Source organism: Pyrus communis, chromosome 14 (genome assembly GCF_963583255.1).
Source record: "Pyrus communis chromosome 14, drPyrComm1.1, whole genome shotgun sequence".
In the NCBI taxonomy this organism is placed as follows: domain Eukaryota; kingdom Viridiplantae; phylum Streptophyta; class Magnoliopsida; order Rosales; family Rosaceae; genus Pyrus; species Pyrus communis.
The window spans coordinates 7,478,234-7,494,003 of record NC_084816.1 but is presented as its reverse complement, the minus strand read 5'-3'; the positions used below and the strand labels follow the sequence as shown (position 1 = coordinate 7,494,003).

Here is a 15,770-nt window from a genome sequence, read left to right as displayed (position 1 = left end):
TATCCTAAACATCACCTCTATCCTTTTTTTCATATGCATCCCGGTCAAGGTTTTTATCGAGACCCATATGAAGGCACCATATCCTCCTGTGTACTTATTCATTTACTACTTTAATAAATATCATACTCTTTCTTTTCAAAACAAAAACAAAAGGAAAGAAAGGTAATAATATCTTGATTCATTGGCATCAAATAGAGAACCAGAAGTAGTTTTATCTGTTCTTGTTTTACTCTTCAAAGTTTTGAACAATACAAAAATGAAAACATAGCTGAAGTTACATTTTGTTGTCTTTTGTAGAGACAAGCGAACAAACCAAAGCAGCTTACTCTATAGCCTACATTCTCACTTAATTCTTAGTCTTCTTCTGACAAAAACCAGGAGTGTTCCAATCTCCATTCACCATCGATATGCCGATACAAAACTAGCTGCGACTAGTAACCTGCAAGGATAACTTGCATCCTAAGAAAGTAGTATAGAATATAGATCAATATGTGAGAATGTGAAGGTAATTAAAGAGTCTCACATTGGTAAAAGGAGAAATCTTGCAAGGGCTAATAAGAGGTTGGACTACTCCTCATATTGTCAATTGGTTTTATGGTAGAACCTCAACTTTATTCACAATATAAATGGAATCATCAAGCGGTCCAGAGCTCAACCCCAGCCAAATTACATGCTTCGAGATACTCCCAAGGCTACCATCTCTCACCCGCAACCCTTCCTTTATTGACACTCATCACCACTTGAACTTCAACAAGCACACTCACATCCTTCTCACGGCCTGGGACAAACCCACAAGGCAGCACACTTTTTCTCCTTACAAATTAACCAACAAGGAAGTCTAACACACGCACCTAGAATAAACATCTCTACACTGCACGGTGTATCAACAGTTCGGTCACCTCACTCTTACAAATGAGTATAAAGCTCTCCAAGTAAAAAAGCTTATCCCTGCTGTGGGAGATGTGCATTTTATTTTCAAGATATTTAAAATGGGGACAAGTTTATGGAGGCACATAGAGGTAGCCCTTAATGATCTCTCTTTGAACTTCTTAAATTCCTGTTTCACAAGCGAGGTATGTGCGTAAATGGGGCCATACATTGGATGCACGGGACACAGTCCCTGTTGGAATTTTTTTAGATCGACGGGCTCGGGGGTTCTACTCTAACAACATCAATAATGTCTCCACTTTATCACATGCCCAATCCATCATATGTGATATTTTATCACAAAATGACTCGATATTAATTAGAGTGTGGTAATCATATTTAAACCAATTGATTTCTTTTGCACCCACCGATGTAGTATTGTCCCTACTTTATCACCTGCTTAATCCCTCATGTGTGATATTTTATCACAAAATGCCTCGATATTAATTAGAGTGGGGTAATCATAGTTAAACCCATTGATTTCTTTTGCACCCATCGATGTGGTATTTCAACACTCCCATGTAACCCCATTTAGTGGTTCACACGGGGAGATCCACACATTTGAAACTCAAATCCGCACATTGGCCGGCTATTGAAACTCAAAGGTCGGCTCTATGTTAAGAGTCCAAACTTGTTTTCAATGAAACTCAGAGGCCGACTTTTAAGTCTTGTTTCCTTCTTGGTGACAAACTCATTGGCTTGTATGGGCCCCAACCTTGGCTTTGATACTATGTTGGAATTTTTTTAAATCGACAGGCCAAAGACCACACTCTAACAACACTGTCCCCACTTTATCACCTACCCAATCTGTCAAGTGTGAGGTTTTATCACAAAATGCCTCGATATTAATTATAGTGGAGTAATCATATTCAAACCCATTGTTTTCTTTTGCACCCACAGACGTGGGATTCCAACAGTCCCATTGTGGTTTTCGACAATGGAGATGAGAATATTGATCCCACTTCCTGAAGATTATGCTTGTTTTACGCATAGTGTTAGTTATCCCGTGGGAAATATAGTTTTTTTTGGTGTGTTGGTGGGGGGGGGGGGGGGGGGGGGGGGGGGGGGGGGGTGGGGGTGGGGTGGGTGGGTGTGGTGGGGTGTGGTGCATATTTGGGTCTAGTAGGTGGCAGGAATGGGGTTATGGATTTTAAAGGACTACCAAACTCAGGACTGGGTTAATGAGACCATCGTTGTTCCTTTTTGTATCATTCACACAGATGAGCTCCTCCTCCAATCTTCACGGTTGAGCGTAGAACCCTGCCTGTGCTTCTATACAGTATGAAGAGTGAAAGTTTCGGGAGAAGTGAAATTGTTTTCCACGAATGGGCTCGTTTGAGTTCAAGTTACTCATAGGACTGTACCCTTAATAAGATGAGAGTTATGGTGTGGAGCAATTTGCGTTGCAAGTATTTTTCAATTTTGTAGTTTGGAGTCCATTATTTGTTAGGTTGTCTCTCTATAAATTTAAATTTCTCGGTTTCTCTCATCCTTAAAGTTCTTAAATTCGATTTAAGTATGGAAGCATATAATTATTGTAGTAGAGCATTTTTGAGTTCTAAATTTGTGCAAGGCCGGCAATACCAGTTAAATTTTAGCTGGTGGAGTGAAAAGTTTACCAATTTGTTTAACCTTTAAAGTCTAAACATGTTTAAGCTGCATAATTAGTTGCATTGTGCCCTTACTATATGATATAGGTGAGAATTGTTATAGCAATGATACTTCATGTTCGTTACAAGAAACGAGTTATTCATTTTTGTCGATCAGATACAACAACAAAAATTCCCTCGCACAATTTTTCTTCTTTTTTCACAAACAAGAAGAAGAAGAATATTTTTATAAGTGTGAGAAGGGCATGATTGTTAACACGTTATTTGAATGAATGTTGCTTGTTCATATCTCGTTGAATTCATCTCTAACTGGTTTTTTTTTTTTTTTTTTTGTTATAATAACAAAATATTTGGATAAATGATCCAAGGGTTTCAATGACGTGAATTTTATAACAAACTAACTGAAATAAAACCAAATAAGATATTGGAGAAAACTAAATGTCCCTCATAAGCAATGTTATTTGGAGTTCAGAAGATTTAGAAATGAAAGGAAATAAATTGCTCCGTGGCTGTCAAGCAATGGTTGTTGTTCTGATTGTATTCATGTTGTATAGGTAAAAGTATTTAATATCACAGTTTGACACCAATGATGTGAGTTTTGCTTAACAAACATTTTTGTAGGTTGGATTGCCCAACCAAGATTACAAGGGAATTTGAGAGGGGTAGAATGCGACTAAGGGACGAGAAAGCAGGAGGGTTTCAAAAGCGCTCGATAAGTGATATATTCAGGTGAGGGTATGCATGGTTCGGAACATTTATTGTTTGATGTATGTTACAATTGCATTTTGTACTTGTCTTTGTGATTGTAAATTTGTAAATAGCAATTAATCTAATATAATCTTTGATATATGTTTCAATTGCATGCATACTATACTTGAAACTATAATCATGTTGTTAATTCAATCTAAGCTATTAATTTAGCTATGTCTTATCATGATTTCAATAAATTTACCTATAGCTCTTATTGCGTGAGGATAAGTTTATGGAACCTAATCCTTTAGGAAATATTTCATTAAAGTCAGCAGTATAAAATTAACAAGACATGGTTCCATGTACTAATAATTTTCTTCGACATGTTTGAAACCTTGAATTTCCACCTACAATTAAAAAATTTGTTACTTTTTTTGTGTAAAAAAACAAAAAAACAAAAAACCCTAATACTAAAGCAAAATTATCTAGTTTTATTGACACTGATCATTCTAGTCCTATTTGTAATCAAAATTAAACTAAATCTTTTTTTTTTTTTTAAGGAAAACTAATAAAAAAAAAAGTTTGAAAACTTTCAGTTTTAACAATAACGACAAAATAAAGGGTAAAATGAATAGTACCTGGATTAATTTTTTAATATAAAAATGTGGTTTTTCATTAAAGTGAACAGTACCTTGAGCTTTTCATTAAAGTTCCCTTTTTTTTTAATACAACAATATTACATAAAGAGATGATTGACTTGAGCTAAGCCACAAAATGAACCGGCTATAATAATTTGATATCAAACTTAATCTTTGATTTTATGAGTGTAATTTTGCCAGACAAATATAGGTGGACTCATCTCCATAATTTTCTAGATTATCCAATGCCTATTATCATCAATATGGGTTATAGAAATTTGAATACATTGCCTTCTTTACTGACTCATACAACTATACGTAGGTTAAAGAATTTAAGAGATGGAGATTGTGCATAAACAAGGAAGAACATCCAATAATCAACCGAATATCAGCAGTGCGCGACGATGGAATCTTCGAAAAGGTGTTAGATAACCATTATTATCAAATTTGGTACTTGCAATTTTCGAACAATCTTATCAAGCACTACATGTAAAGGTGAGTTTTGTTAAGGTCAGTTTGTTTCAAACTTTGATAATGATTAATGTAGTTTCAATTAACATTTTGTGTTTATTGCGGCATGTGCTGGTGTAATGAGATATTGATGCTTTTCTGAATTGTTTGTTTCCATGGAGGTTGAGCTAACCTTTGATCGTTGAATAATAAAAAATTTTGAATATCCTGTAATAAGAAATTTCTTTTGACTCAAAATTTTCCTACAAATAGTAAATCAAAATTCTGCAAATAGGACCATATTCGCTGTGTTTCGACGGGCCACAAAAGGTATGGCGCCAAATAACAATGGAGAAGATACTTCGATAAGGCACAATAAAACAGCTTTAAGAAACAATGAGATGAGCCGAAATAAAAAATAAATAAAATATCTCAGCTAAACTTCTTTTATATATATTTTATTGTCACATCCTTCGCGATATCCATTTACAAGAAATAAAACGGCCTATGAAGAATTGTTGCACTTCAATTCTAGTTGGAGGAGCATCTTGGTTGATGTATCTCTCAGTTTATAGTTTTGAGTCACTTATTTGTTAGTCTGCCATTATTATTTTAAACTTATTTTTTTAGAGTTGATACGTTGTTTCTATGTAAGCGAGGAAATATCTAAATCTAGTAGTAATACTTCTTAAATGGGCAGCAAATTTCCATGTCCAGCAATATACAACAATTATTTTGTAATTTTAGGTTGGCAAATTTTTTTTATAAGTTCAAAGAATAATAAGCAAATTATAAGAGAACTCGAACTTAATTATTTTGAAATTTGAGGACTTTTTCAAGCTATGAACACAAAATTGTACCTTGTCAATTCTTTGTTAAGACCCCTTCAATAATCAATTAAACTTCGAATCTCAGCAGTGTGCGGTGATTCTTTGTTAAGACCCCTGATGCGCTACAAATGCGTATGCAAGTCCTGGTCCTCTCTGCACAACTTTGTTTGAATGACAATGAGATTACAGCTAGATTACTTGGGTGGCACTTAACTAGTTGTGCTGATTATGTGAAACACAAGGAGTCTAACAACCTTAGTAAGATAAGAGTCGTGGAGTTTTATATATTGCAGCTGATCTATTTAAATCTTTATTGAGTATATACTAATCTATAGAGTCATGATGGGACTTAAACTTGGTAAAGAGAGGGATTATCACTCTTTCTGATAATAGGTTGGACCGAGTGAATCTCTAACCATATGTATGGTTGTATAAATAGATGAAGTTCATGCTTCCACACACACGCTATTCACGTGAAGGAATGAATGTTGGGGGAGACAAGTGGACTGGGAAAGAAGGGTGAGGGTGATGGGTTTGTAGAGGGTGGTCCCACATTTTTTTATAAAAATATTTAATAATTTTTTTTAATTTTTAATATTCAATTAGTTTTTTAATCCAATTGGGTAGGGAGTGAGCTCCGCCTCAAGCCACGTCAGCATTTAATAGAGAAATAGACAAAAACTAATGGAGGTATGACATTGTAACTGATTCGTAAGATGAGGTATGACATTGTAATTTTTAAAACATGAGGTATGAGATTGTGGTTCAACCCATAGTTAAGGTAGTTTTGTGTAATTTATCCTTTGTTTTATGGTTGTTCGTAACTAATTTCGTTTGCTAGGGCGAGGCCACAAGTCTTAGCATGAATATGTAGTTTCTTTTTAATTTACTTATGATATTATACATGCAAGTTTTGAATTATTAGTCACCGGTTTAAACTATCTAATTGTCTTGATAATTGGCCATCATTAGAATATTCAGAAAAGTAATTTGATGCAATTTTGGCAAAGGTTTGTCCCTGGAATTGACTAAGGTTTCTTGTGGTTAATATGTGTAACTTCTTAGGATGGACGACATGTCTTAAGGTTATATGGTTTTTCAAAAGGTTTTCACAAAACTTAATGAGTCTTGCTTATTCACGTTCAATTTGGACGACACAGACGGGTTGCATATTTGATATAAGTTGTATGTTGGAGGTTCCAAGTATGACATATTTAAGGAAAACCTAACCTTTAAAATATGCATCTGTAAGTCATAAGTAATTAGAAGAACTATGCATTGTTAAAGTAACAAGAGAACCCTAGTGCTCAAATTGATTTTCAAAATTATTTTCTTTTGTTTTCTTTACTTTGCCAATTTATTTAATTGTTTTTAATTAAATTCGTTTTTAATATTTTAGGTCATAAAATCATCTTTTTCCAAACTTTGTTTTCAAATAATTAATTAAGATTTGGTGTAATATAAATTATTCATTCAATCTATGTGGAGAACAACCTTACTAGAGTCGACTATACTACGATTACCTTAGACTCTTGCAAGTATTTTAAGTGTTTTTATCTCTACTTTTGTAGGTGGTAAAAATCCAACCGTGACAATCCTCTTTGCATGTTGAACTTTGAAGAAGCGGTTAAGGGGGTGATTTTAAAGTGGGAGACGTGGGTTTAAAGAAAAAAACCTCCCCCATTTTTTTTATTTTTTGTATTTTTTAAATAGGATATGTTACTTTTTTCTGGCTGTGAGGTTCGTGTAAAAAATTGAAAATTTGAGTGGTATGTAATTACTAAATTGCCATGTCTTTTAATTTTGTTTAGCTTTGATGAGAGGGTTAGAATAGTAATTTCAAAGAGTTTTGGTTGACAAACAGAGTTTTATTAATAAGTAGCTTAGATTATATATTCTTTCTAAATTCAATGGAATTGTATAGTTGTAAATAGCCCCACCAGGATCTTTCAAAAAATAAATCCCTATTCGAAAAGTGCATAACCGCTGCATCTCTACAATAAGAAGAGTAAAAGTTTTAGAGAAAATGGCAAGTGGTCATTTACCACAGTGGTGAAAAAGATTTGTACTTTTGCATTCCGGCGTGAGTTCAAGTCGCGTCCGCTTCCTAATCTAACATCTAACCGCTAATGCTATTGTCTTATCAAAAAAGCATTAGGAAAAGTGAAATTGTTTTATCCTCTGTGGGAGCCAAAAATTACTCCACTAAACAAGCCACTAGCATGTCACACATGGGAAGTGGAGCTACAATCAAGCAACTTCATACCCATTCCATAGAACATGGAGAAATAGAAGGAAAAGTGGGGTTTAGAGCCCAAGTATTTTATGTCTATAAAGAATCTAGAATCCCACAAGAATGAGGGAAGAGAGAGATATGACATTGTTCTATATTTTACAAGCATTCTGAATAAACACTAACTTAAGCGTCGAGTATTATATTGTAGGTTCCCCTCCTTCCTCATTGATGGCGAGCGAAGATGGTGTCTAAAACTTCTCAACTTGTTCAAGATTACTTGTTAGTAAATAATTGGAGTACTCGAAGTTTTCCGCTCCAACACCATCGGAATGAACATTTATTAGTGATGCTAGATTGAAGTTACTTGCTAGCTATGATGATAGCATTGTGCCCTTAAGATGAAATGGTTTATTTCATCAAGTTTCAATTCAACGGTTACTTTCCAAGAAAGGGATCCGGATCTAATCCATTTAGTCTGAGATCTGGGCTGTTGAAATTTGATTCAACGGCTATAAACAGGGAGCTCCTTTAAAAGTGATAATAACTATAGCCGTTAAATTAAATTTCAATGACCAGAATCTCGAACTAGATGGATTAGATAAAAATTGATCTGTAGAGGATCCCTTTCCTACTTTCCATTTCCATCTCTCCTTTAAACTTTTGGAGTAACGTGACATTTTTTTGCCCCTGTAATTTCGGGGCTGTGATTCGCAAAGGTACACAATACCAAAACAAGTACGGTGTTTGCCTGTTTTGGAACCGAGGGAAACAACAGGGTTACAGGAGGAGAAGGGAAGAGGGCGAGTAAAAATAAACACTCAGAAGACCAAAACGAACAGTTTCATTTAAGGGGGATGGGACTAAAACGACGTCGGCTTAAAAAAAATTTTCTTCTTCTTCCTCGCGCAGCTTCCTGCTTCGTCTCACGCAGGTTTCAGGTCAGTCTGGGTGGGCAAACAGAGTTCCGGTCAAGTGGCTTTCCGGCGTCTGGAAGGCAGCTGCCCACCCTTTCCCCAAAACGTGTGTCTTCCCAGAATCTTGGGCATAAACTGCCAAGTTTGTGATTATTTGAACAATCACATCCACAGGAGAGCTTCTTCTTCGTCTACGAAAAGGTATGCTTTCCAATTTTCCATCAATTTTCCATCTTATTTTTTGCTGCTTTTCGAGAATTGATTAAAACATTAAGGAATTAGAATTTTCGGTTAAGAATTTTTCTGGTCCCTCTGCTTAACTGGTGGGTTTCTAATATTTTCTTTGATAAATAAAATTTTTATTTGCAAGTGGTTGATTGCTGGTTAGGGCCTTCCTCTTCGACGTACCGTGTTCAAACCCTACCTCTTCCGCTTAGCGTAGATTATTGTCGAATATCGTTTCGACCAAAAATAAAAAAGATTAGTGTAGAATATCGCCAACTTTGAATCAATCTATGTTTTCAATTTTTTACATTTGATTATAGCAATTAAGAAGAGAGAATTCCAATGCTGGCAGCAGAAATAGGTTGGTTTTCGGGGTGCATTGAGCAATGCTAGTAAACTGAATTCTGGGTGTCCCTTTAGAGGTCTTCAGCGTGTTTGTAATTATATATTTTGTTCGATCTCGTTGTAGGTCGAATGGGGCCTAGATGGAAAGGAAAGGGCGCAGAGGCTAAAGCGCTTGCAAATCCGAACAAGCCCTTCTCCTCGGTCGTGCCTACTTTGGTCATTCTGTTGTTAATGCCGATAAGGATAAACACTGGTTTCGGTTGGGCATGGACGAGGCATTTTTCCTATGCTATTCTTTAAAATGCCTCAAGATAGCCGGCGAAGATAAACACCCGAAGGATGATCATGAGCTTTGGCAGTACATGAAATCCCAAAAGGCAGCTTTTCCTGTCTTTTACAAGGCGTATTCTCACCTTCGAACGAAAAATTGGGTTGTGAGACCCGGACATCAGTATGGCGTGGACTTCGTTGCTTACCGTCACCATCCGAGTTTGGTCCATTCTGAATATGCTGTGCTTGTGTCATCAGAAGGAGATGCTGTAGCAAATGGGAGATTGAACGTGTGGTCTGATGTTCATTGCACCTTAAGGCTTTGTTTAGGTGTTGTAAAGACATTGCTAGTTCTTACAATTAGTAAAAATGGTGATGATGCTGCCTCTCCGTCATGTTTGGCCAATTACGCAGTTGACGAGCGCACGGTTACAAGATGGAGTCCAGAACAAAGCCGCGAGGAAGATACAACAGATGATGTGGAATCACAAGCAATAGACTAGTCGAAACTGGAACTAGGTCAGTGGCCAAGTAGAATCGTATTTCTAATATTACAATTTCCATGTTCATGTTGCAAGTTAAATGAATGTGTTTCACATCTGGGGAATTTGATTTGAGTTGATTTTCTGCGTTTCAACATCACCTGTGCAATTTACATAAAAAGTAATGCAAACTTTGCTTTTCTTCATACGTATCTGTACTGTGTGGATACTTTTTCACATTGTCGGAGTAAGCACAACACAACACAACACTTCCACGTCAAGCACCAACACTACCAGTTTGCACGTCGTGTTTGCAGTTGGCGTAAACACATACCGAAGAAAAAAAATTCTCCAGTAGATGGTTAGTACAGTCTATACAGAGACTATAGAGTGTCAATAATTCACATAGCCAAATTATCAAAAATAAAACCAAATTCATGATGTTCACTTGACTAAGACAAATAACCCCATGACTGCAACCCCGAAATGCCCTTAACATACACTTTTCACATAGTTTTTCCACGTATTGAATTCTCTACCATTGTAATTAAAGTTGAAAAGCACTTGGTTGTGATTTTGTCATCCGCGCCTGCCCGTAGGGTTCATCGTTGTCCATCCGACGGTTGTTTCGGAATGCTGCACAACCTATCACATAGAAGATAACTAGGATGATTAACACAACAATGTTGATCACAGAGACCTTCCTCCAGCTCTTCTTGATGCTGGCCAAGACACCAGCTTTGCAAGAGTTGCAGGAATAGCAGAGTTGCTCTTGGTCATTGTTCCACATCGTGCAGTCCGGATTGGTCCCGACCAATCCTCCTCCGGTGGTCCAGACTGTCTCGTTCACATAGCTATAGCCACATTCTGTAGGGGGCTTGCAGCAGCCAGACTGTAGAACAAGTGGGGAAAAAATTGGTATTTCAGTCACCATAGTAATACAAATACACTCTCGCGCGAACACACACATATCTTCTTTGGGAAAGAAACGTTTCTGTTTTATGTGATTTTCAATTACGTTTCCTTCATATTTTCCTATGTTCTCCTAATAACTACAGATTCTAACTTGAGCAAGTGTAACAGATCAGCCTTAAGTAATGTCATATAACATATATATACTTCTAACTTACCCCCCCCCCCCCCCCAATAATATCCGTCGTGTGGTGGCTTTATTGTGGTTAACTAGTAAAAATCTTAGGATTGGAAGCGATCTTAGAAACCAATTAGGCCCCAGTAAAAAAACCTTTGAATGAAATAAGTGTCTCACATTTCCTACATTATGCAAGCAGCACATGACCATGAATGTGAGACAGGCTTCTTACTTGAATACAAACTTCCTAGTTTCCAATATTTTTATTTGTTATGAAATATGGTTATGTGAAATTAAATCAGTTATCACAATATCGATCCAATTAGGTGTCTTGCTTAAACTAAAGTTCCTCTTGTTTTTAAATTTTGGTTTAATTAGCATAATCCAGAATTTGGGGAAAATAGTATGTAATGGGTGAAAAGTTTTATTTCTTTATTTATAGAAAATTATTTATTTATTCCCTTGTAATTTTAAAATTGGATCAGGATGGTCCAACATGTGAAGAAAGTATGGAACATGCTAAAGGCATGCAATAATTTCTGGAACATTGTAATTCTTTCCACCAATAACTTGGACACTTTTTCTTCTTTACACCAATATTGTGAACTTATTTTTTATGCCGATAATGTGGACCTATAGACAACAACAAAAATTAAAATAAAAAAGGAAGTGAGCCCAAAAAAAAAAGAAATTTTTCAATGTGCCGAGAACGCGACTCGGTGCACCAAGTTTACTAATACAATTGGTTGGAATTCTTTTTTTTTTTAATTTTCAACCAATTGTATTATTACACTTAGTGTACCGGGTCGTGCTCCCAGCACACCCTGATAAATCTCTCCAAAAAAGATGTGGGAAAGGAGGAGAAAACTTTAGGTCAATTCCAAGTTTGTTCTAAGGTGTACCAGACAAAAAACTGAGAAGGGGACTTCCACCTAAAAGAAATTCTGTTAGGATAAAGCAAAAAAAGCCATCCAATTTCCAAACACTCCCAAAAGAGAACATGTGAACGTTCTTTCTTAAAAGATTTTGAGGACACTGACTTCATGTAATGAAGTACAATACAACTACTACCATGTTGTAATTAGTACCTAAATTAAAATGTGAAGGGAAAAAAAAACAAAGATAACCCAAACCCAAAGAGTTGCTTAAATTTAAGTTAAGTTGGTTTTTACCGTCTAACTCTTTATTCAGTGGTATTTCTCTTTCTAATTATATAGACATCTCAAATTTGAATCTTGTTCTCCGTTGGTCGGTAAAATGTTTTCTACTCTTGTAATGAGTCTTATTAGAGTCTGGTTTAGGGCTGTTTTAATTTTTCTAAGCAGTGTTTTTTTTAAGTTGAGGATAAAATTGTGTGTGTTCATGAAGAAAAATGTTTTTTTTTTCTTTTCAAAATCATGGGTGTAAAATAGCATAAAGCAGAAGCAGCCTTACCATGCTTCTAAAAAAAATGTTTTTTTAGGAGGCAGGTGAAAAATACCAATTAATAAAACTTTTATATTAACAATCCTACCTCCGTCTTTTATTTTGCCAAAAGCTCTTTAAGCACTATGATTTAGCAAACACTTGTTTTTTTTACAACTGTTTAATCTTACAACATAACAAATGCAATTTATATAAAAATAAAAATAAACTCAGCAATCTCAAACTAGCCCTAATATCTTAAGATAAAGTGTAAACCCTGCAAGGCTACAAGTATTGTATCTTGTAAACATCATTTCCAAGTTACACCGCATAAACAAGAGACACAATTATTGAGATTAGCTATTTCTCGATTACGGTCAACGCCCCATTGGGTTTTGTGGTATCAAAAAATCTTTTAATATGTCAATAATTTTTAATAATCCAAATTTTAATTGATGGATTTGGGCTTAGAAACACAATGTTATTCTTTTTGGTCTAAAGAAAAATTTAAAATAGAATAAAAAATTATCACAAAATGAGCCATTTCAATCACTGATCAATTTAAAGCACGATTTTTGTTTTTTTACCATAATCATATGATTAGATAGGATAATGCTAGGAAGCACAAATTTTTAAACAACATTTATAAATCAAATGATATATCACCAATAAGAAATAAGTATGTTAATTAATAATTGATTAGTAATCTAATCAACAACCATATTATTTGATATACAAAATTTAATTTAAAATTTTCACATCCCGAACGTTACCCAATTGGATAAGCACACTGGGTGGGAGCACTATTGTTCTATTTGTTGGTGGTTTTCCATCATTATCAAAAAAATATAAAAAACCAAAACAAAACAAAACAAAGGATGGCCAACAAAAGGCAAATTTCCATTGGTACAATACAAGAATCCCGTAATATATTAATGTTTAATGGGTATGAATATAATATAATAAGATGGAGGACTCAACCTCAAACCCCACCCCTGGTTGTCACATTGTATCTGCCCATGTGCCATAAACTTCCCTACCAAATTTGAAGGATCTCATCAATCCACTAAATCCTAAACCAGATCTACCACTAACCCACAAATTAATCATCTTCAAGTTCAACTTTAAAAACAAAAGTGAAATAATCTTGCCCCATGCAATAGAACCCTAAATTTTTAATTCAACTACTCTCCCTCAAAACTTGAAACTAAGTGTCATTAAATCAAATAATCATTCGAACAGTACTAAAGCTTCAAGTATTACAGGCTTTGACCTTAGTTAAGTTAGTTATTTGCTTCCCTTTTGGACCCCAAATTTGACTACCTCTTTGTAATTTAAATAAATTTAGTGTAAATTATTATTTGCATGAAAAATCTCCAACGAATATGAACATAACCATAAAAATAAAGTTCCTAAATTCACATACCTGGATAGGATTGAGGTTTCTGTTGTAGAACATGTCAGCAGTCTCAGGCACACCATTCATAGTCCTCCCCATCTTTTTACAGGTTTTTGAGTCCCTCACACAAGAAGCAATCTTCCCCCAGTAGCTATTATCCGCCACGCGCTCCTCCAGCCAGCCGGAATAGTCCTGCAGGTAGTAGTCCAAGTAAGCCCTATTCGTCTCCGCCCTGCCGGAGCCCTTGTCAGTGACGGCGTAGGCGAAGATGATGAAGCCGATGAGGGCGGCGATGATGAAGAACATGACGAATAGATACGCCCACATAAGAAAGGTGTTCCTGTAGCACGCACCCGCGAACCCAGCAAGGGAAACCACCATGATTGCGACCCCTATGACGATGAGCGGCCATTGGAGGAACTTGAGGCAGTCGGTGTTGTTGGCGCGGCTGCTCAGCCAGATTCCTCCGCCCAGGATGGGGATCGAGAGGAGGAAAGTTATGAAATTTAGTAGTCCAATCAAGTGGTTGCTAGCCCTCATGATTTTTTTACTCTTTTTTTTTTCTGGGTTTTGTTTTCCTTTTTGGAAGGTTTGGAGATTTGGTTTTCTCTTCTTCTATCAGCCGTAGCTCTGCTTTGAATGTGCTTCTGAAGTTTGGAGTTTTGATGAGGTCGTATGGTGGTGTTAGTTTTATAAGGGTTTTTAGGTGTTGAGTGAGGGTGAGAAATGTGATCTGTACTCTCTCTGCGTTGCTGACATGTATTAAGTTTGTGAAATGACATGACTACCCTTGTGTTTTATTGGTCGTACAACTACCTAACTACCTTTGTGTTGTCATCTTGCTTTGTGGGAGTGTTGGTGTAGTTTGGCTGGAGAGCTCATTTTCAGGCATCTTTTTGTTGTTGGTTATCAAATTAAGTAATTTAAATTCATTTTTAAAACAAGTTTACTTAAGACCAAACCCAATATTGGACTAAATGCTATCTTTTAGGTTTTATTCCCCCCCCTCCCCAAACCCAACCCAATTCATACTAAATATGTAGGCTAAAAGCTAAAAACCAAACAAAAGCCAAATTCCTCCTGGATTTAGCCTAGAAAATGGTGTGGGCACCACCAGAGGGACCCCACCCACATGGGCATGTCTTCCAGGATTTATTGAATCGAACGCCTAAGATTGAATATAATCAAATCTAATGGTAAAAAAAAGATCTAACAGCCCAAATTTAAATACAACGGCTAAAATAGTTTAAAAAAAAAAAATTATTTAACTCAAAATTCACCCAAATTTAGTGACTTTTCAATATTTATCGGAATTTAAATATTTTTAGGTTAAAATGTTCATAAAATAAAACTATGATAGTGTACATAATTTTTTTTTAATAAAAAAATTACTTTAAAAGAAAAAATTAGCCTAAATTTATTATTTAATAATCTCAGGCTAAAAAATTTAAGCCAGAAGGGTTGGAGCAGAAAAGCTATTTTTGGGCTAAAACCTAAATTTTCTGGTCTAAAAATTTTAAGTTTTAGCCCAAAAGTTAGAGATAGTCTAAGAAAATAGATTTGTAAATAATATTGTTTATATTCATACTTATGTTAGCAATTAATGAAATGAAAAAGGATGTGACTCTCATTGATTTTGAGTAGTCGCAATTAAAAATGAAGGTATGAGATAACTAATGGATTTTCTTTTTATCCAGACTCGGCTCTTCTCATCATTATTCATTTTCATCTTATAAGTAAACATGTCATAAAAGTATATAATCTCCACTACTAATTGCACCAAAATCTTTTGAGGTGAAACTTTTCACCTAAAATTCATTTGGCCTCATTTTACTAAGTATATCAGACCTAAGAAGTTAAAGTGTGAAACCACCACCACAATATAGCCTAATGGTTGAGACAAATTCTAAACTCGTATTCTACACGGCATGTATTGGGTTTGATTCCTAACATTGTAAATTACCTAATAGTGATCATGTAGAGGATAAAACATCTCTGTAAATCTTTCCAACTTTCGAAAAAATTAAATGACCGTGCCAAAACCACTAGCTGATACCCATTTTTGAACCAAACAAAAAGAGATTAAAGTGTGACAATATCGGTCCATGGTTTGGACTCGTGAACACTTGCGGAATTCGTGACATCACAAAAATAATGGTGTATGGGGGCAGAATGGGAAAACCAATGCTTGATTGCAGAGTACCCCAATTGAATATCCTGTGAAAGTAGTTGCCTACTAGAGGATCTACTGTTTGACTAT

General features: G+C 35.5%; 1 protein-coding gene and 1 pseudogene across 1 annotated transcript; one reads left to right on the top strand and one right to left on the bottom strand.

Moving 5' to 3' along the window:
• The first annotated feature begins 8,994 nt into the window (after positions 1-8,994).
• LOC137715860 (tRNA-splicing endonuclease subunit Sen2-2-like) lies at positions 8,995-9,809 on the top strand (annotated as a pseudogene).
• A 192-nt stretch (positions 9,810-10,001) lies between these two features.
• On the bottom strand, positions 10,002-14,176 carry LOC137715859 (tetraspanin-3-like). The gene is made up of 2 exons (XM_068455211.1): positions 13,538-14,176; positions 10,002-10,509 (listed from the first exon to the last, which is right to left on the bottom strand). Exons 1-2 carry the CDS (start codon positions 14,048-14,050, stop codon positions 10,165-10,167), a joined length of 858 nt encoding a protein of 285 aa, XP_068311312.1. The 5' UTR covers positions 14,051-14,176; the 3' UTR covers positions 10,002-10,164.
• Positions 14,177-15,770: the final 1,594 nt, after the last annotated feature.